The sequence below is a fragment of the Hemicordylus capensis genome, chromosome 3 (genome assembly GCF_027244095.1).
Source record: "Hemicordylus capensis ecotype Gifberg chromosome 3, rHemCap1.1.pri, whole genome shotgun sequence".
Classification (NCBI taxonomy): domain Eukaryota; kingdom Metazoa; phylum Chordata; class Lepidosauria; order Squamata; family Cordylidae; genus Hemicordylus; species Hemicordylus capensis.
The window spans coordinates 166,762,571-166,781,988 of record NC_069659.1 but is presented as its reverse complement, the minus strand read 5'-3'; the positions used below and the strand labels follow the sequence as shown (position 1 = coordinate 166,781,988).

Below are 19,418 nucleotides of genomic sequence, written 5' to 3'. Positions count from 1 at the left end.
GCAGAAACTCCTAGGCTATCATAAATACAAAACCCCAAAATAATTATATAAATAATGACAAAACTCCTTAAAAATAAAGCAATCATGCAGAGCAGCAGATACAAATTCCAGCAGAAAAACCAAACTTGCACAACTATAATTTAGCCAACATCAGCATTTTTCACATACAAGGCATGTTCTTACGCAAGAGTGCAAACCTGATCACTTGATAGGAAAATTATGCCTGATATATCACAGCATTTACGCATATGTTTATTTATTTATTTATTTGATTTATATACCACCCTTCCCAAACTGGCTCAGGGCAGTTTACATCAATGTTCCATGTTAACTATGAGTCCAGATGTATAGTGTAGACATGCCATAAGTTGGAACCATGGAAATCATGCTCCAAGCAGAGTCCATTGTGGCAATATGGTTATCTGACTTGACATATTGCCTTTAAGAGCAGCTTTATATGCAGAAATTAGTAGTTGCTCTCCCCCACAGGACATATTGGGGGGGGGGGATCTGTTTAGCCTGGCTTTCAATAATATCTAATTTTAATTTTAATCTGGTTTAAATGTTTGGTTTTTTAATTTTAATTTTTTTAATTATGTGTTTTTTATTTTAATGTAAACCACTTTAGGAAGGACAGTATATATAAATATTCAGCCCAGACTGGGGCTGAAGGGAGCGGGGGTAAGAATGGACTGGGGCTAAAGAGATGGAGACGAAATGTAGATGGGGGTGAGAGACAGGGGCACAGATGCTCTGCGCCGGATCAGCTAGTGAATATATATATATATATATATATATATATATATATATATATATATATATATATATAAATGCTTATCACCTGCTAATGTCTGCACTGAAGATCAAGCTGCAGTTAAAGTAACAGAAGTATAAATGTTGACAACTCTTTGCTGCTGCTGGGGAAAATATAAACAGCAATATCTGTCTGCATTATGGATTTCACTTGTGTGAATCTGGGTTATCATGAGCCATATACTAACATAGGGATGATTCAGAAGTAACACAAGACTATGGTTAAGTGTGATCCCGCACAATGTTTCTGAGGCTCAGGAGTCCACGCGTTCCCCTCCCATGCCCACTTGAGCATCCACTTCCAATTTAGATCAGAATAAACTAAGATTGGTTGTGACATCCAAACCAATCAATCACAGTTTATTTCAAGGAAGAAGGTTAGAATAAATTGAGATCATTTATTCTAAACTTAACCAAAAGTGGACACTTGTGTGGGCATGGGCAAGTGTTGTGAGCCAAGCCTGATTTTGCACTCTGTATATTCTCCAGAACTAGCAGTGGTGAAAATGGGGCTTGTTCACTCCTACCACCTGGTGGCACAGGTTCTTTTTGTGGTAGCCATGTATGATCTGGATGTGCAAGTAGAAAGACAAACAGACACACTAGTAAAGTTCAATGGGCTTTATTAAGGCAAATTGGTCACAGAGGCCTGAACGCCAATCAAGTAAATCAAACAAATCAATCATATTTCTAGCCGTAGTGTAAAAATTCCTAACATATGTGTTGCGTGCATGTGATCTCAGTAATTACTCTAACTAACAAGAGAGAGAATGGAAAGGAGAAGGGAGAGGGCTTGTTTGGAAGGGGGATGGCAGAGCACCAGGGTTTAGTAGGGTGGAGGAGGGGGCAAAGTCTGAATTTTCTCGGGCAGGCATATTACCAGATCTAGACGTGGCCAAATGGATGTTCATTGCTGGAGAACATTGCAGACAGGGCTTCAGATGGAACTGCAGGTGCTGAGGTTCACAGACAGAGATTGCTCTTGATTCCTAGTCCCATGGCAAGAATCATAGCAGTCTCGTCTGCCAGACAAGGACCTCTGCTAGCTCCACATCTAGACAGCAGGCACTTGAGATGTGCACGTGAGCAAGGATTGCTTGTTAGGCAAAGATTGCTGCCCTGTCCGGAGAGCTGGATCCTTATAGTAGTTAGATCATTTGATCTCAACATCTGGTTCATTCTAGATAGCAAACATCCGTCATGAATCTCAAAAGTGTCAATGGCTTGCACCATAAAACATCTCACACATGACAATTGTTTGTTTGCCAGAGGAAGACTGAAGGAGATTAGGGTCATCTCCTGCGTAGTGTCCGTCAGTGTTATCATTGTATTCTTGTGTTTTTAAAACCATCTGCATTTCTGAGCCTTGTAGATGGGCAGCTGTTCTTGTCAGCAGACTCCTGGTGCCTTTGCCCTAAAGAATTGTTAGAAGTCAAAGGTGTTTGAGAAGGAAATAAAGTAAAGTGTGCCATCGAGTCAGTGTCAACTCCTGGCGACCAGAGAGCCCTGTGGTTGTCTTTGGTAGAATACAGGAGGGGTTTACCATTGCCATCTCCCACACAGTATGAGATGATGCCTTTCAGCATCTTCCTATATCACTGCTGCCCAATATAGGTGTTCCCCATAGTCTGGGAAATGTATCAGCGGGGATTTGAACCGGAAACCTCTGGCTTGTTAGGCAAGTCATTTCCCGCTGTGCAATTAGGTGGCTTTTTGAAAAGGAAGAGGCTAAGCTATATGTGTGAGACAGCAATTAAATCACTTCTTGTGTAAATCTATCTAGTGTACATTTCTAAAACATTCCAAAGTAACAGCAGTTAGATATATGTGAGGCCAGCAATCAATGCAACTAATTAATTAAGGCAAACATTGTGGGTTACATCAACATTGTAAATATTATTCCATAGGAAATGCAGGGTTATCTCAAAGCACAAGCAATTTGGCCTGTCCCTTTAGGAATAGCCAGGTCACTCAGAGTTCTGAGATTCCTTGTAGCAGGGAAACTCTTAATGGAGTTGCTGGCAAAGATGCAGGCCTTAGTCTGGCCCACTGGGCTCAGAGTTGTGGTCCAAGATGAGTGACCTGGACTATAACAAGAGGTGGAGCATGCACTCCTGAACTTTGGAGATGTTCTGTGAGAACAGGCTTTAACTGTGGTTCTGCACTACCCCTGAACCAGCCCAAAGAGTCACTACTCCTCATTTACAGAAAAATGAATCCCTTAACACCCTTCAGTTATGATTGGTACTAGAATGTTCGAAAGACTGGAGTATTACAGGTATTTAAGGGTCCTCATAACTTAAGAAATTCAGCCTATATTGAGCAACAGCCATAATTAAATCCTGAGTATTTTGACCCATCAACCTTTTATCTCCCAACTATTGCTCCCATTTCAATGGTTATTGGATATAAAAATAATCCTAGTATAAACCTGGATTATTCTATATATCTCAAGAATTCTCACTGGAAGACTCTGGACTTTCCTTAATTATTCTGATGCCCAGTATGGAAATGGAAGTACATATATAGGGATTTTTAAGCTTTAGTGGAGACCTTCCCTCCATTACTGTTGGAAGTACTGTAATTCAGAAAGCATTCAATGGCAGCAGAAGAATCTGGTACTTTTAAATATTGGTAATACTAGGCAAATTACAGGTAAATACTACCAGTTCTTCATATATGATGAAAGTGCTCTAAGACAAGTTACAGGGAAATACTACGAGTTCTTCATATCCTACAAGTATTGCCTCTGAGAAGTGCTTGTTGGGTATGTTTCTGGGCAGACCAATAATTTATGGAATCCTCGAAAAGCTCTAGTCTATCATGAAGGGCATTAAAAAGCACATAATGCCTTATGCTTACTCGTGTTTTGTATCTATAGAGTTAAATCTATGCTTGCTCAAAATATACGAAGTGGAAAATTCTGGTCCTATTAGGTACTTTTACATCTGGCACCCATAGAAAAGTTGCTAATGGCTATGGGAGTGTGGTTGACTTTAAGGACTGCATATTTTTGGGTTCTTGCAGATTATTAATTCTTGTTCTGAAGGTTGCATTTCAACCCAAGAGAAAATAGCCCAAATTTATCTGACATCATGTGGAATGAAAAGCTTTGGACATAATTCCTCCTAACAATATATTGTTGCCCTCTGGTTCACTGCTGAAGCCAAATATGCAAACTTTACCTCTTTGTGCAGATCATCTAATTGTTTATGTTTTGTAGAACTGCTCTGTGCTTTTTTAGTTGCAAAGTCAATAGGGTCCTTAGGAAGTCATGTTTATTTTGAAAGCATAACAGAGCAAGTTAGCATTACTTTCCCAGTAATTGTTTGCTCGTCACCTTCTCAAAGCATCCTGAAAGACAGCTTCTTCCCCTCTGTTTCTTTTTGAAAATTACTATACTCAGCAGCTCAGGATATTCTTGGCAGATTGAAATGTGCTTTCATAGTTAGCTACAGAGCTATTTAGTTTCCTAATCCTTGGCTATCATTTGTGGTCTAAGCTTTGATGAGGTGAATTTAAATAAGCCTGGCACTGTCTGGTCAGTTTCTTGGCAGAGATGAAACTGTGTCTTGAATCAGAGCAAATGCTATTCCTGTATCGGCTTCATTTACCAGCCAGCTTATAGATTGTCCATGTGAGTGCTGGACTGGACACAAATAGCCCCAGACCATCAACAGTAGACAATCCTGACGTACTGATGACACAATGTTAGAATGCCATCTTCTTCTGTGAGCCCCAGATTTCCATTACGGCAGATTGCTCTTTTCATTGCCAGCAACCTCACAAGAAAAGAGAACTGTTGCTTTCTTTTGCTTATGTTAATTCCTGTGTGCGAATTGTCCATGGTCTAGCATTTAGAATGGACTAACAACAAAATAACCTGGGTGTCTCTGTGGAATGCATGCATGAAATTTCTACACTAAAGTGAATTGAAAGACCTGGTGTCATAACCTCATGGGTGCATGTCCATGCATATAAGGAGTTGCAAAATAAGGATGAATTGTCAATGAGGCCATTCACATGTCTGAGCAGGCTGCGGGGGTGGGGAGGCTGTGTCCAACTCCAGATGATAGAGCAAATATTGCTAGGAGTACGGACATGCTCCCAGACGATCCATGGCCAGGCGGTGAATCTTGGCCTCCGGGAATCCTGCAGTGCACCATGCACGGAAAGCAGTACATTGGCGGATTCCCCCATTAGATGTGTGCAGCCCGAGGAGATATACATAAGAACTGCCCTGCTGGATCAGGCCCAAGGCTCATCTAGTCCAGCATCCTGTTTCAAGCAATGACCCACCAGATGCCTCCAAGAAGCCCACAGGCAGGGGATGAGATCTTGCCCTCTAGCCTGCTGTTGCTCTCCTTCAACTGGTATTTAGTGGCATCTTGCCTTTGAGGCTGGAGATGGCCTATCACCACCAGACTAGTAGCCATTGATAGACCTGTCCTCCATGAATTTGTCTAAGCCCCTTTTTAAAGCAATCCAAGCTAGTGGCCATCACCACACACTGTGGCAGAGAATTCCATAAGTGAATTATGCACGGTTTGAAGAGCAGGGGCGTAGCAAGGTTGGAGTGGGCCCAGAGATACGATTTTAAAATGTGCCCCCCCTCACTGAAGCTCAGCTCATGAAGTAAAGAAATCTTAAATGAGGCTGAATAGTGGTAACAAAAAGTATAGTAAAAATTTATACACACACACACACACACACCTCTCTCTATGTGCCACAATAGAACATCACCCTAAATTAATTTTTTAAGGTTTTGTAAATAATAATAATAATAATAATAATAATAATAATAATAATAATTATTATTATTATTATTATTATTATTACATTTATATCCCGCTCTTCCTCCAAGGAGCCCAGAGCGGTGTACTACATACTTAAGTTTCTCTTTCACAACAACCCTGTGAAGTAGGTTAGGCTGAGAGCAAAGTGACTGGCCAAGAGTCACCCAGCTAGTACCATGGCTGAATGGGGATTTGAACTCGGGTCTCCCTGGTCCTTGAACAGTTTAATACACCTCTATCATGTCTCCCCGTGTCTCACCTCTTTTTCAAACTAAAGAGTCCCAGATGTGTTAGCCTTGCCTCATAAGGAAGGTGCTCTAGTCCACTGATCATCTCGGTTGCCCTTTTCTGCACCTTTTCCAGTTCTATAATGACCTTTTTGAGATAGGGTGACCAGAACTGTACACAGTGCTCCAAACTGGCTGTGCCATATATTTGAATAAGGGCATTATAACACTAGCATTTTTATTTTCATTCCCCTTCCTAATGATCAGTAGTATGGAATTGGCCTTTTTCACAGCTGCTGCACACTGAGTCGACACTTTCAACGAGCTGTCCACCATGACCCCAAGATCTCTCTCCTGGTCAGTCATTGACAGCTCAAATCCCATCAGCATATATGTGAAATTGCAGGTTTTTGCCCCAATATTTGCTTACATTGACCCGCATTTACCATTTTGTAGGGCCACTCCCCCAGTTTGAAGATATCTTTTTGAGCTCCTCATAATCTGTCTTAGATTTCACTACCCTAAATAATTTAGTGTCATCTGCGAATTTGGCCACTTCATAGCTTACCCCAACTTCTAGATCATTTATGAACAAGTTAAAGAGCACTGGTCCCAGTACAGTTCCTTGGGGGACTTCACTTCTTACTTCCCGTCATAGTGAAAACTGTCCATATATTCCCACCCTCTGTTTCCTTTCTTTCAACCAGTTACCAATCCACACATGAACCTGTCCCCTTATCCCATGACTGCTAAGTTTACACAAGAGCCTTTGGTGCGGAATTTTGTCAAAAGCTTTTTGGAAGTCCAGGTATACTATTTCAACCAGATCATCTTTGTCCACATGCCTGTTGACACTCTCAAAGAACTAGTTGATATATTGATGACACAATATGCATAATGGATCTACACCAAATTCTTCTCTCCAGATCTTTTTATTGTGTAGATTACAAGAAAATTAAAAACTGCAAATAAAGAACAGATGTTTCAACATACAGATGTCAACTTCAGTGTTCCATGTCTCGCTGTTTAAAATCCACACTCTTATATCCCAGATATCCTCCCTTAATCTAATCAGGCACCTGATTAGCATGTGAAAAAGCGGGGGTGATGAAAATTGATGACTCACAGCTTTGCCTGCTTAACACTAAGAAAAACAGAAGGAAAAAAAGTGGTGTGGGGAGGGTGTAAACTAAATTACTGCTTGCCCTTTAATAGCCTATATACTTTAAGATTTCTTTCAATTCTTCCTTACCATTTCAATTCTTCTGTAACATTTCTAAATTCAATGCTTCCCTTATCTTTCTTTTGACCATACACTGTTACACTATTCATACTCTAAGATGCTTACTTTAAGAGGCATTGTTTTTCCATTGTGTTTATTTTTCATATGAACTGACCATGGCCTTTCCCTATTTATATGTTTGACATCTCAAGAACTCCAAAAGGTTAGTGAGGGCTTGCCCTTGCAAACGTGCCCTTGCAGACGCCACGCTGGTTCTTCTTCAGCAAAGCTTGTTCTTCTATGTGGTTAACAATTTTGTCCTTAAGTATGCTTTCCATCAATTTGCCTGGCACAGAAGTAAACTAACTCACCTGTAATTTCCCAGATCCCCCTGGATCCCTTCTTGAATATCAGAGTTACATACCTTCCAGTCCTCTGATAGAGCCTGATTGTAGGGACAATATTTTTGCTAGGAGATCAGCAATTTCATATTTGAGTCCCTTCAGAACTCTTGGGTAGATTCCATCTGGCCCTGGCGATTTGTTAACAAACCTGGCGATTTGTTTTTCAAGGTAGTTTAGAACATCTTCCCTTGTCACCTCAAATTGGCACAGTTCTTCAGCCTCCGAGCCTGAAAAGCTCATTTCTGGAGAGGATATATGGTCAGTATTCTCTGCTGTGAAGACAGATGCAAAGAACTCATTCAGCTTCTCTGCAATCTCCTTATCCTCTTTAATAATTTCTTTCATGCTCGCATCATCTATGGGTCCAACTGCCTCCCCGCCAGGTTTTCTGATGCTGATATATTTAAAGAAGTTTCCCCCCCCCCCCTTGATACTGTTTGCAAATCAGTTTGTGCTAACTGTGGTTTCCTGTTCTGTCTGAATTCACAGATCATTTATAAACCACAGTTAGGGCCATTGTTCTGCCTCAAGAATCTGCTGCACTATGAAGATTGTAGTGAATATATGAAACTGGGTCTTGAAGGAAAGCAAACAAACTTTTCTAACCCATAATCTTCCTGTTGTGCATCTGGAAGCTCAAACGATAGTGTAGGTTCTTAACTCTAATTAGTGTGAACCATGGTTTTCTGTTATGTCTGAATCCGGTTACTGAAAACTATATTATTCAATTATTATTATTGATTTTTATATATATATATATATATATATATATATATATATATATATATATATATATATATATATGGTTCTTCAAAGTCTCATAAGGAAGAAAAGACAAGCCCCTGACCCCAAGGATCTTACATTCTAAATCTGACAATGAGGAAGTCAACAGAGGAGTGGAGGGACAATATAGAAAGATGAATGTGAGCAAGTGAATTATTGTGATGGAGCCACTATGGTGCAGTGGTTAGATTAGATCTGGGGAGACCCAGGCTGCATTCCCACTCAGCCATTAAGTCCACTTATTAACCTCGGGGCAGTCACCTAATCTTAGCCCACTTATTAACCTTGGGGCAGTCATCTAATCTTATAGCTAAGCCTACCTCACAGGGTGGTTTTGAGGATAAAATGGGGGTGGTACTATGCATACCTCCCTAAGTGCATTGGAGGAATATTGGGATAAAAATGTAATAAGGAACAGAAAGCAAGGAAAATACAGTTGTATGTATTTAAGCAATGGGTTGGGAATGAGAAAGAAGGGGTTAAGTTCAAAGCATAGCAATAGATGCATTCATTCCCCTAGAACAGGGGTGTAAAACTGCAGCTGGGCCCTTCTACAGATGTTGGCCTACAACTCCCATCAGCCCTGGCTACTGACCATTGTGAATGGAGCTAATGGAAGTGGTAGGCCAACCACAGCTGGAGGGCCACTGTTTGACACCCCTGCCCTAGAACTTTGCTGAAGGGGTGAGAGAAGTAATGACATGTTTGAAGTACTGCTTTACCTTTCTGCACTGTTGTATACATGGGAAGTACAGCAAGGAAGTACATGGCATTTTCCTGTGCAAGAGTACATGGAGGGGTGAAAGTGAGGGAAACACATCTTTTTCAGGTACAGCCTGGGCTTCTCTGCACTTGTTAAGGTGCCCAGAAGTGTCAAGAGAAATGTGAAAGTGTACATTGGCTTGGAACCATGTGGTGGAACCATGTGGTGGAAAGGTTGTTAATACATTTTAATTTTATAATTAAATGGGTAAATAACTGTGCCAGAAAGAGGCAGCCCAAGACATTCTAGTGCCTGAGGCAGAGAATCCAAATGGAGGTTAAAATATAGCAATGAAGTGAAAATTCACCATTTTTTTAATGGTGCCCCACAACCTGCCACCTTAGGTTGTTAGCGCAATCCTGACTTCATTCTCCCCTCCACCCATATAATGGAATTTCTGTTCCATTATATTATTAACCAGATCCTCTGAATTTATGGACAGCTATACTATTGATGACCATAAGGACAAAACTGGTTGCTTTCGAAAATTCTCCTAAAGCACATTTTGTAATAATGATTGGTGTACTTGCTGCTCCAAGGATACTGGTGCTAAAGACTTAGAGGAGCTCAACTGCACCTCTCTGTGATCTTATTTTGTCGCTGCCATGCAAGAATTATATCAGGTTTGTAACTTTGTGCTGTTGTAACTGTTGGTATCCTAAGTAGGGCTGATTCCACTCCAGGGCTCCAGATGCCTAAGTAGGCATTCCACTCCAGGGCTGATAGCTCCTCTGCTGTCAGGGAGAATGAAGGTCTTGGTAAAGGAGGACATCGGTCTGAGGAAGAGGAAAATGCTCTTTTAGAAGGGACCCCTTCCATGGATAATGAGCCCATATCCTCTCGCACAGGGGATACTCCTCCGGGGTGTGTGGCCTCCTTGTAGTGGGCAATTTGGTCATTAGAGGTATAGAGAGATGGGTTTGTGACCTGCATGTTGACCACACGGTGACTTGCCTACCTGGTGCAAAGGTTGCGGACATTACACAGTGTCTAGATAGGCTCTTAGGCAGTGGTGGGGAGGAGACAGACAGCTGTCGTGGTGCACGTCGGCACCAACAATGTGGGGAAATGTAGTAGGGAGGTCCTGAAAGCCAAATTTAGGCTGATAAGTCATGTATTGAAGTTCAGGACCCCCAAGGTAGCATTCTCAGAAATGTTACCTGTTCCACACGCAGGTACAGTGAGATAGGCAGAGCTGAGGGGTGTCAATGTGTGGATGAGACGCTGGTGCCGGGAGGAGAGGTTTAGATTTGTTAGGCACTGGGATACATTTTGGGGCAAGCAAGGCCTGTACAAAAGGAACCGGCTGCACTTGAACCAAGACAGAACCAGACTGCTGGCGCTTAAAATAAAAAAGGCTGCAGAGCAACTTTTAAAATGATGCCTGGGGAATAGGTGACAGGAGCTGGGCAGTATGCAGTTTGGCAAATGCCATCCTTTAAAGTGCAAGGGTGCAAAGGATTTAGATAAAACAGGAGACAGAGCAGAACCACATAAAGAGCAGACAGAAGGCTGTACCAGCTGGTCAAAGAGTCAAAAGAAAGATAGCAGATGCCAGGGAAGAGATTCAGCATATAGATGCTTATATGTCAATGCCAGAAACCTCTGAGACAAGATGGTTGAGCTGGAGTGCTTGGTTGCTAACACAGAAATGGATATAGTGGGCATAACAGAACCATGATGGGACAGTGAGAACCAGTGGGACACTGTTATCCCTGGGTATAAACTCTATAGAAAGAACAGATAAGGGCGCCTTAGAGGTGGAGTAGCACTGTATGTTAAAGAAGGGATAGAATCTAACAAGCTGGAAAACCTAGGTGGACCAGAGTCCTCCACAGAAACCCTGTGGGTGACAATGCAAGGCCTGAAAGGAAATGTGCTACTGGGGACGTGCTATTGCCCTCCAGATCAAAATGCTGACAGTGACTGGGAGTTGCAGGAGGAAATCAGGGAGGCTTCAAGGAGAGGCAGGGCAATAATAATGGGTGATTTCAATTACCCACACATAGATCCACAGTCAGGTAATGACAGGGAGGTCAAATTTCTAGATACATTGCATGACTGTGCCCTAGAACAGTTGGTCTTGGAATCACCCAGAGAGAAGGCGACCTTGGACTTAATCCTGAGTGGCACCCAGAACCTGATGCTTGATGTCAGTGTCATCGACCCTTTAGGGAACAGTGACCATAGTGTGATCAAATTCAGCATACATGTGGGGAGAGAATCACCAAGGAAGTCTAACACAGACACTTTGAATTTCAGAAGAGGAAACGTCTCCAAAATGAGGTGTATGGTGAAAAGAAAGCTGAAAGGGGAAATCAGGAGAGTCACTTCGCTCCAGAATGCATGGAGTTTACTCAAAACCACAATACTAGAAGCCTACTTAGATTGTATATCCAATAGGAGGAAAGGTACCACTAAGTCCAGGAGGATGCCAGCATGGCTAACAGGTACCATCAAGGAAGCCATAAAAGGGAAGAAGACTTCCTTCTGAAACTGGAAGGCGAGCCCAAATGAGGAGAACAGAAAGGAACACAAACTCTGGCAAAAGAAATGCAAGGTGACAATAAGGGAGGTGAAAAGAGAGTTTGAGGAACATTTAACTAAAAGCATCAAGGGGAATAACAAAAACTTCTTTAAATACATCAGATGCAGGAAACCTGCCAGGGAGGCAGTTGGACCATTAGATGACGAGGGAGTGAAAGGGATTATTAAGAAGGATATGGAGGTTGCAGAGAAGCTAAACAAGTTCTTTGTGCCCATCTTCACAGCAGCGGATACTGAGCATATACCTGTTCCTAAAACAGGCTTTTCGGGGATGGGGGCTAAAGAACTGAGTCAGATAGAAGTGACAAGAGATGATGTTGTAAACTATCTTGAAAAACTGAAAACTAGCAAATAGCCAGGGCCAGATGGCATTCATCCAAGAGTCCTCAAATAACTCAAATGTGAAATTGCCAACCTCCTTGCTAAAATATGTAACTTATCCCTGCAATCAGGCTCTGTACTGGAGAACTGGAAAGTAGCAGATGTAACACCGATTTTCAAAAAGGGATCCAGGGGCAATCTGGGAAATTACAGGCCAGTTAGATTTATGTCTGTTCCAGGCAAATAGATGGAACATCCTCAAGGATAAAATTGTACAACACATAGAAGAACAGGCCCTGTTGGGAGACAACCAGCATGGCTTCTGCAAAGGGAAATCTTGCCTCATGAACCTTTTGGAGTTCTTTGAGAGTGTGAACAAGTGTGTGGATCAAGGTGATCCAGTTGACAGAGTATACCTGGACTTCCAAAAAGCTTTCAACAAAGTTCCTCATCAAAGACCTCTAAGAAAACTTTGTCATGGGATAAGGGGACAAGTACATGTGTGGACTGCTAACTAGTTGAAGGACAGGAAACAGAGGGCAGGGATAAATTGAGAATTTTCACAATGGAGGGAAGTAAGAAGTGGGGTCCCCCAGGGATCTGTACTGCGACCGGTGCTTTTTAATTTACTCATAAATGATCAAGAAGTAGGGGTAAGCAGCGAGGTGGCCAAATTTGCAGATGATACCAAACTCTTTCAGGTAGTGAAATCCAAAACGGATTGTGAGGAGCTCCAAAAGGATCTCTCCAAATTGGGTGAGTGGGGGACAAAATGGCAAATGTGGTTCAATGTTGGCAAGTGTAAAGTGATGCACATTGGGACGAAAAACCCCAACTTCAAGCATATGTTGATGGAATCTGATCTGTCGGCGACTGACCAGGAGAGGGATCATGGGGGCGTGGTGGACAGCTCGTTGGAAGTGTCAACTCAATGTGCAGCAGCTGTGAAAAAGGCCAGTTCTATGCTAGGGATCATTAGGAAGGGGATTGAAAATAAAACTGCTAATATTATGATGCCCTTATACAAAATGATTATGTGGCCACACCTAGAGTACTGTGTACAATTCTGGTCACCACATCTAAAAAAGGACATTGTAGAACTGGAAAAGGTGCAGAAGAGGGCAACCAAGATGGTCAGGGGCCTAGAGCATCTTTCTTATGAGGCAAGGCTACAACACCTGGGGCTCTTTAGTTTAGAAAAAAGACAACTGCGGGGAGACATGATAGAGGTCTATAAAATCATGCATGGTGTGGAGAAAGTGGATAGAGAGAAATTCTTCTCCCTTTCCCATAACACTAGAACCAGGAGTCATCCCATGAAATTGATTGCCAGGAAATCTAGGACCAGCAAACGGAAGAATTTTTTCACACAACACATAATCAACTTGTGGAATTCTCTGCCACAAGATGTGGTGACAGCCAACAACCTAGATGGCATTAAGTGGAGTTTGGATAACTTCAAGGAGGAGAGGTCTATCAATGGCTACTAGTTGGAGGGCTGTAGACCACCTCCAGCCTCAAAGGCAGGATGCATCTGAGTACCAGTAGCAGGGGAGTAACAGCAGGAGAGCGGGATGCCCTCAACTCCTGCCTGTAAATAAAACCTATATAGAAATGCTTGCTACTGACCTGATGTGATCAGAATCCAATATAGTCTTCTCCTGGCAAACAGCCTGATCTACCCTTTGCCATGCCACTTCTAAAAATATCCCCTTGAGAGACAGAGTTCAATTATATAACCTCTTCTCTCAAAGTATTAGCTTTAGCGTTAACTGCTGGGGAATTATATAAATAAGGATAGATCACAGGCATGGAAGGTCTGCAAGGTTAACTCATAGCTCTTGACATTCCTTTTGCCCCATCACTAGCATTTGAAGTAATTCTGTTGATAATTTATACATTTAGAACCTATGAAAAATGCTGAATTATCAGTCTTCTGACATTCCCATGCATGCTATGACAGATTTCTGTAATGAGGTGAAGATTCTGTCCAGTTCTCACAACCACTCTGCCTTGACCTGGTAAAATCACCACAAGGTGACTCTTTAAAATCTCTCACTTTCTCACATTAGATGTTCTTTTGATAGCAGTCATTCATAATACAATCTAAAATTATTACATTCCGAGAATCACTAGGAAACTAACTATTCTGCAGTGTAGTAACTTTTGATTTGTCTTCATAATGGCAAGTAAAGGTCACAATGATATTACCACAACCAGTCACACTTAATACAGTTCAACCTTATGCATGTCTACTGAGAAGTTAACTCCTCTTGAGCTCTGTGGGACTTATTTGTTAATAAGTGAGTTCAGTATTACAGCCTTACTGAGGCAGCATATAATCCAAAGGTGATTCACAGGTACTTGTGCATAAAAGTCTGGAAAGAATAAAGGGAAAAAATATTGTCCTTTTCTGTATCAACTCTGAAAATAACCCAATCTTTAAAAAAAATCTGAAAAGTTCTCCAAGCAAACACGTGCTGGTTGATCCCTGTGGTTCTATTCTTCCTACAATCCCCTCCCTGTCACACACAAATGTTGATGAAAATCGTTTAAAGAAAACTATATTCTAAAAATTTGGGAAGGTATTTGTCCTTTAAGCCACCTAATGGCACAGTGGGGAAGTAACCTGCCTAGAGAACAAGAGACTGTTGGTTTGAATCCCCACTGATATGTTTCCCAGACTGTGGAAAACTCCTATATTGGGCAGCAGCGATATAGGAAAGTGCTGAAAGGCATCATCTCATACTGTGCAGGAGATGGCAATAGTAAACCCCTCCTGTATTCTACCAAAGAAAACCACAGGGCTCTGTGATTAGCAAGAGTCAACACCGACTTGACGGCACAACTTTACTTTATATGTCCTTTGCAAAATTAAAACAACATTGGGGATTTGAGGATTTCCCATACTATCTGAATAATAACTGTGCCAAGATCACTCTTTTTTACTTGTCTGAAAGATTACTATTGTTTAGATCTGTCTCTTTCTTTAATATGGTTAGCTATATAAGTGTACAGCAGCTATTTATGTAAGCATGTTGTTTTGTAGGCAGGTATGTCCAGCAAAACCTAGTGAATCAAATGCTGACCGAAGCTCTACTACAGAGAAAATTGGGAGGTAGGAGCTATTATTGTGAATCAGAAATACATTGACTAAATACATTCTAGCAGTTTTCAGTATTTCAAATATCATCTCTAGAATGAGAACTACTACTATGAACCAAGCGCTAAATATCTCAGGGTAAGGCTAGTGTTTCTCAAACTTTTTGGAGTCAAGGACCGCTAAATTCTTCGTGCAGAGTTTCAAGGACCGCTACATTCTTCATGCGCAGTTTCCCGGACCAGCAGTTAGTAAAGGGGTTTCAAGTCTGTCTATCTATCTCTCTATCAGACTTCTATACTGCCCCAAACATGCATCTCTGGGCAGTTTAGAATGAAAATAATATAAGCATTAAAATAATTAAATTTGGAATCTTTTGCAAACATGGAATATTAGGGGTTCTTAACCTTGGGTCAAACTCCCATAACCCCCAACAACAATGGCATTTGGCCATTATGGCTGGGGATTATGGGAGTAGAAGTCCACCAATGTCTGGGTACCCAAGGTTGAGAACCCCTGAATCTAAAAGCCTGGGTGAACAAATTTGTCTCCAGTATGTCTTCAGTATGTGCGGGGTGGGGGTGGAGGTGTTTCTGATTACTCAGTGGAGAGGGTATGTTGGGCCATTAGAAAAATTCAAAAGCTACATGGGGCCAATGAAAACAACATACAAGCAAGCCCCACTGATGCAAGAGGGAAACAGCGTTCCCTCTCAAGGCGCCTTGACCACAACAGGCAGCTGGGTTTCAATCAACCAACCTTTGGCTGCAAATAATGAGCAGGCAAGAACCAGCAGCCCTTCAAGTGGCGCCCACTGCCATACTTTTTCCTCCATGCCCCCGCACCGCATACAGTTTGAAGCTGTAAAGATAGGGAATAAGATAGCTGTAGGAAGATCTCAGCAGCACATGAAGGCAAGGCACAAGAAGGGTCCCATGCCTCCGTGATACTCTTCCTCTTCCGTGCCATGTGCAAAATTGAGGAAGTGAGTGCCTTGATTTCAGTTGGGGGGGGGTTGACTCCCAGTCAGGGACCGGCACTCAAGCCTTCGGGGACCGGCAGCGGTCCAGGGACCGGTGGTTGAGAAACACTGGGCTAGACATTACTTCAAGCTTGTTTTTTATTCAGTAGTTCTGAAGATAAAATGGGATAAGCTCACATTTGCTGCTCTGAGCTTCTTGGAAGAAGAACTTTTATCATTACAAACTAGTCTATTGAGGTGTCCCTATGAGTCCCTACAACTGTACCTGATTTGGTTCATATTGGGCAGGGTGATTTCAGAAGCCTACTGAAATGTAGGCTAAAACAGAGATGTGTGAACCGGCTCAACCTTGAGCCAGACCAGTCCCAGTTCAGCTCAAGGTCGAGCCGAACCACACACACACACACACACACACACACACCTGGGCTGGCTCGGGGCCAGTTCGGGGGTTTGAACGTAAAATATTTTTAAAGGACTTGCCACCTCCAAGAGGCACTGTCATGGACACAGGGGGATCTCCGGCTGTTCCCCTCCCCCCTCTGGCCTCCTCCCAGTCTTGAAATTGCCTGGTTTGGGCAGTTTTTGGCCCATTCTGGGCCTCTGTGTACTGGCAGTGGCCATTTTGGAGGGTGCCGCACATGCGCAATGGCCATCTGCATGATGGGTCCTTTTGAGATCAAGGGAAGGCCAGCGGGCGAGGGGAAACTGCCTGAGGACCCCCTCCTGCAGCTGCAGCAGTGCCCCCCAGGGGTGGTAAGTCCTTAAAAAAATCTCTTTAATGTTTGAACGCAAAAAAACGGCTCAAATTCAAGCAGAGCCAGGGGGTGTTTGGGGGTGTGCAAAACTGAACATGCCATATTTTCACCCTTAGGCTGAAAAACAAACCTGAAATTGGGAGTGAGTGTTATTGTTTCGAAGCATAATCTGAAGGAATGTGTACATCTGTAATTGAATGAAATGTGTTTAAAATCTTGAAGATTTTCAACAGAAGAAATAAATGCTTATTTTTGCTGGACAGTGCAAAGCCTGAATTTTCAGATGATTAACATTTTTTTCCTCTGTCAAAAATTTATGGGAATGGATCATTAACTTAGATGTATGTTTTGAGTCAAAACATACATCTAAGTTAACTATCCACTGCCATTAATATACTGGAAATTTGTGTATAAAGAATCCATATGGGTTATTTGCTTTGAATATTGGATGTATTGTTTTAGCTAATTGACCATGGAAATATCACTGTACTTCCTTCCACTGATTTTGTTTCATATCTGAAGGAACCAGGACCTAGACAATCTCATTAAAGTCAAAGCCAAAGGTGATCCACGTGGCAAGAGGTAAGACTCAGAAGATTCTTTTTAATTCATTTATTTCCAATTAGTGCATGAAAATGGTACAGAGAAAGAAAGGCTGGATGTCAAAAATTATTTCATCTCCAGCATAGTCAGTTAGAAGCAAAATACTTGGATGCCAATTGAAGCAAGAGTGGAATAATTATACTTGGGGCTTATGAAGACAATACTCAACCCTCTTAATTTGCTGACCCAGGAGCCATAGCCATAGAGATCAAGGGGAAGCCTTGGGCTTACATGCCTCCTTCCCCACAAAACCTCTTCACTCCAAACTGGGGAGATCCTACATCCATACAAATGTGGTATCTCCCCGACCCTGTGATTCAAGCCCTTCTTTCAAACTGGGGCAGTCCAGTCGTAGAGAGGTTTGTACTAGGGATGTGTGAATCAATTCAGGTTCAAATAGATTTGTACCCAAATCTAGCTGATTCGGGAGATTTGGAGACAGAACAAATCACCCCTGTGGTCAATTTGCTAGATTTGGGTCCAAATTGAATCGCGCCAGATTTGATGTGAATTGATTTGAGATTTGGATTCTTCCTATTAATTCCTCCAGATTCCCAGCATTCATTTTTTAAAAAAAGCTAAGCTCTGCATTTATTATGCAGTGAGGGAAGATTGCAAACAGCACAGTGGATTGGAGTAAGTTTTGGGCTATGTAGAACCTTGAATGTTAACAGGGTCTTATGTACATAAATTCATATCCCATGTGACCATAAAGAAGGAGGTGGTTAGATAGCATGAGCAGGGCCTCTGCTAGTCACATGTACCCATCAAAGGCACAGTTCCCTCCATATTATCTAAAATATAATGTGTACTATCAGTTAACTGCCTTTGTTTAATCTTTGAAGGCACCAAGAGCTCGATGATCTAATTAAAGTGAATCGTACATCTAATGGACATGACAAAGGGTAAGTCTTGCAATATTGTAAAATGGTTATTTTACGCTGTGTCATTATACAAATTCAAAGACAGATGACAGAATTCAAATATAGCACAGGGCTCTCCATATTGCTGTGAATTCACAATTATATGGAGTGGAGAGCAGAACCTAGGTCTTACCATGGACTGTGGTGGAACTGAAAAATGTTCCACCACAATCATAGAAATTGCCGCTGATGACTATATCTATGGAGATCTGGTTTAGCATCCTTGGTGACACTTGAGGAGCACTGTGAACCAGCTCTTTGTCATGTACATATAGTATTTTTGACATATACAGATATGCAGTTATGTAATCATAGCTCACAACATTAAAAAAAATAAAAGTCAAATAAACATTACTATGGGTTTCGTCTGAGGTTATTTTTACTGACAAAATGACAATATATAACAATATATGAACAAGTGTCTAGATTGTGTGTGGCCTGCCACTGTCCCCACTACCTTCTCAAGCCAGGCTATGCCATGGTTATTCGTATGCAGAATCTCCTGACCTTGCAATCCAGTCCCCAGACTGAAAGAGGAGAACACACTGTGGGGTCAGAGGGATGCTGATAGATGTGGTACAATGTAGCTCAAATATTACTTTTTTAAAAGGAAAAACTAGGAAAGGGCTATTTAATGGAAAACTAAAGCAGAAAACAAAGTGCACAAATCAGTAAGGAATGGTCAAAACAATATCTAGGTGGGGACTTCAGCAAGATTTTCCGGTTGTAAGACTATATGTGTTCTGAAAGCTGTAAACACATATTTAGTTCAAAAAGGCTGAGCTCTCACCTGAGCTTCAGAGCCATCTGTTGTGACTGTGCTGGCCAGAGCAGTTGGTGGTGATGTATCTGGCATTTGCTTCAGACATTCTCAAGGGCAGGTAAGATTCAGTCACTTTCCTGATTTTGTTATTATCTCTGGGGTCTCCAGCTATATATAAATAGTCAGCTAGATATATATTTATTGATAACTTTTGTGTCCTGTCTTCAAAGAATTTAGTGTATTGTACGCTGCCATATCTTATTTTGGAAGTCGGGCTAATGAGTTGCCAAAGACCAATCCAGTAATCTTCATGGTCAAGTAGAGATTTGTGCTCAGATCTCTCTGGTCTAAATCCAACACTTTGTCCAGTACGCCATACCAGCTCTTTTGATATTCATTCATTTGGTCTGCTCTTA

At 41.8% G+C, this 19,418-nt stretch overlaps 1 protein-coding gene across 1 annotated transcript in view; it reads left to right on the top strand.

Moving 5' to 3' along the window:
* The window catches only part of SCEL (sciellin), a 72,918-nt gene that overhangs the window by 33,147 nt on the left and 20,353 nt on the right, over nt 1-19,418 (top strand). Inside the window, exons 12-14 of the mRNA XM_053312509.1 lie at nt 14,926-14,994; nt 17,236-17,295; nt 18,162-18,221. Of these exons, the coding sequence (XP_053168484.1) occupies nt 14,926-14,994; nt 17,236-17,295; nt 18,162-18,221 (189 nt within the window). The remainder of the gene's footprint in view (nt 1-14,925; nt 14,995-17,235; nt 17,296-18,161; nt 18,222-19,418) is intronic.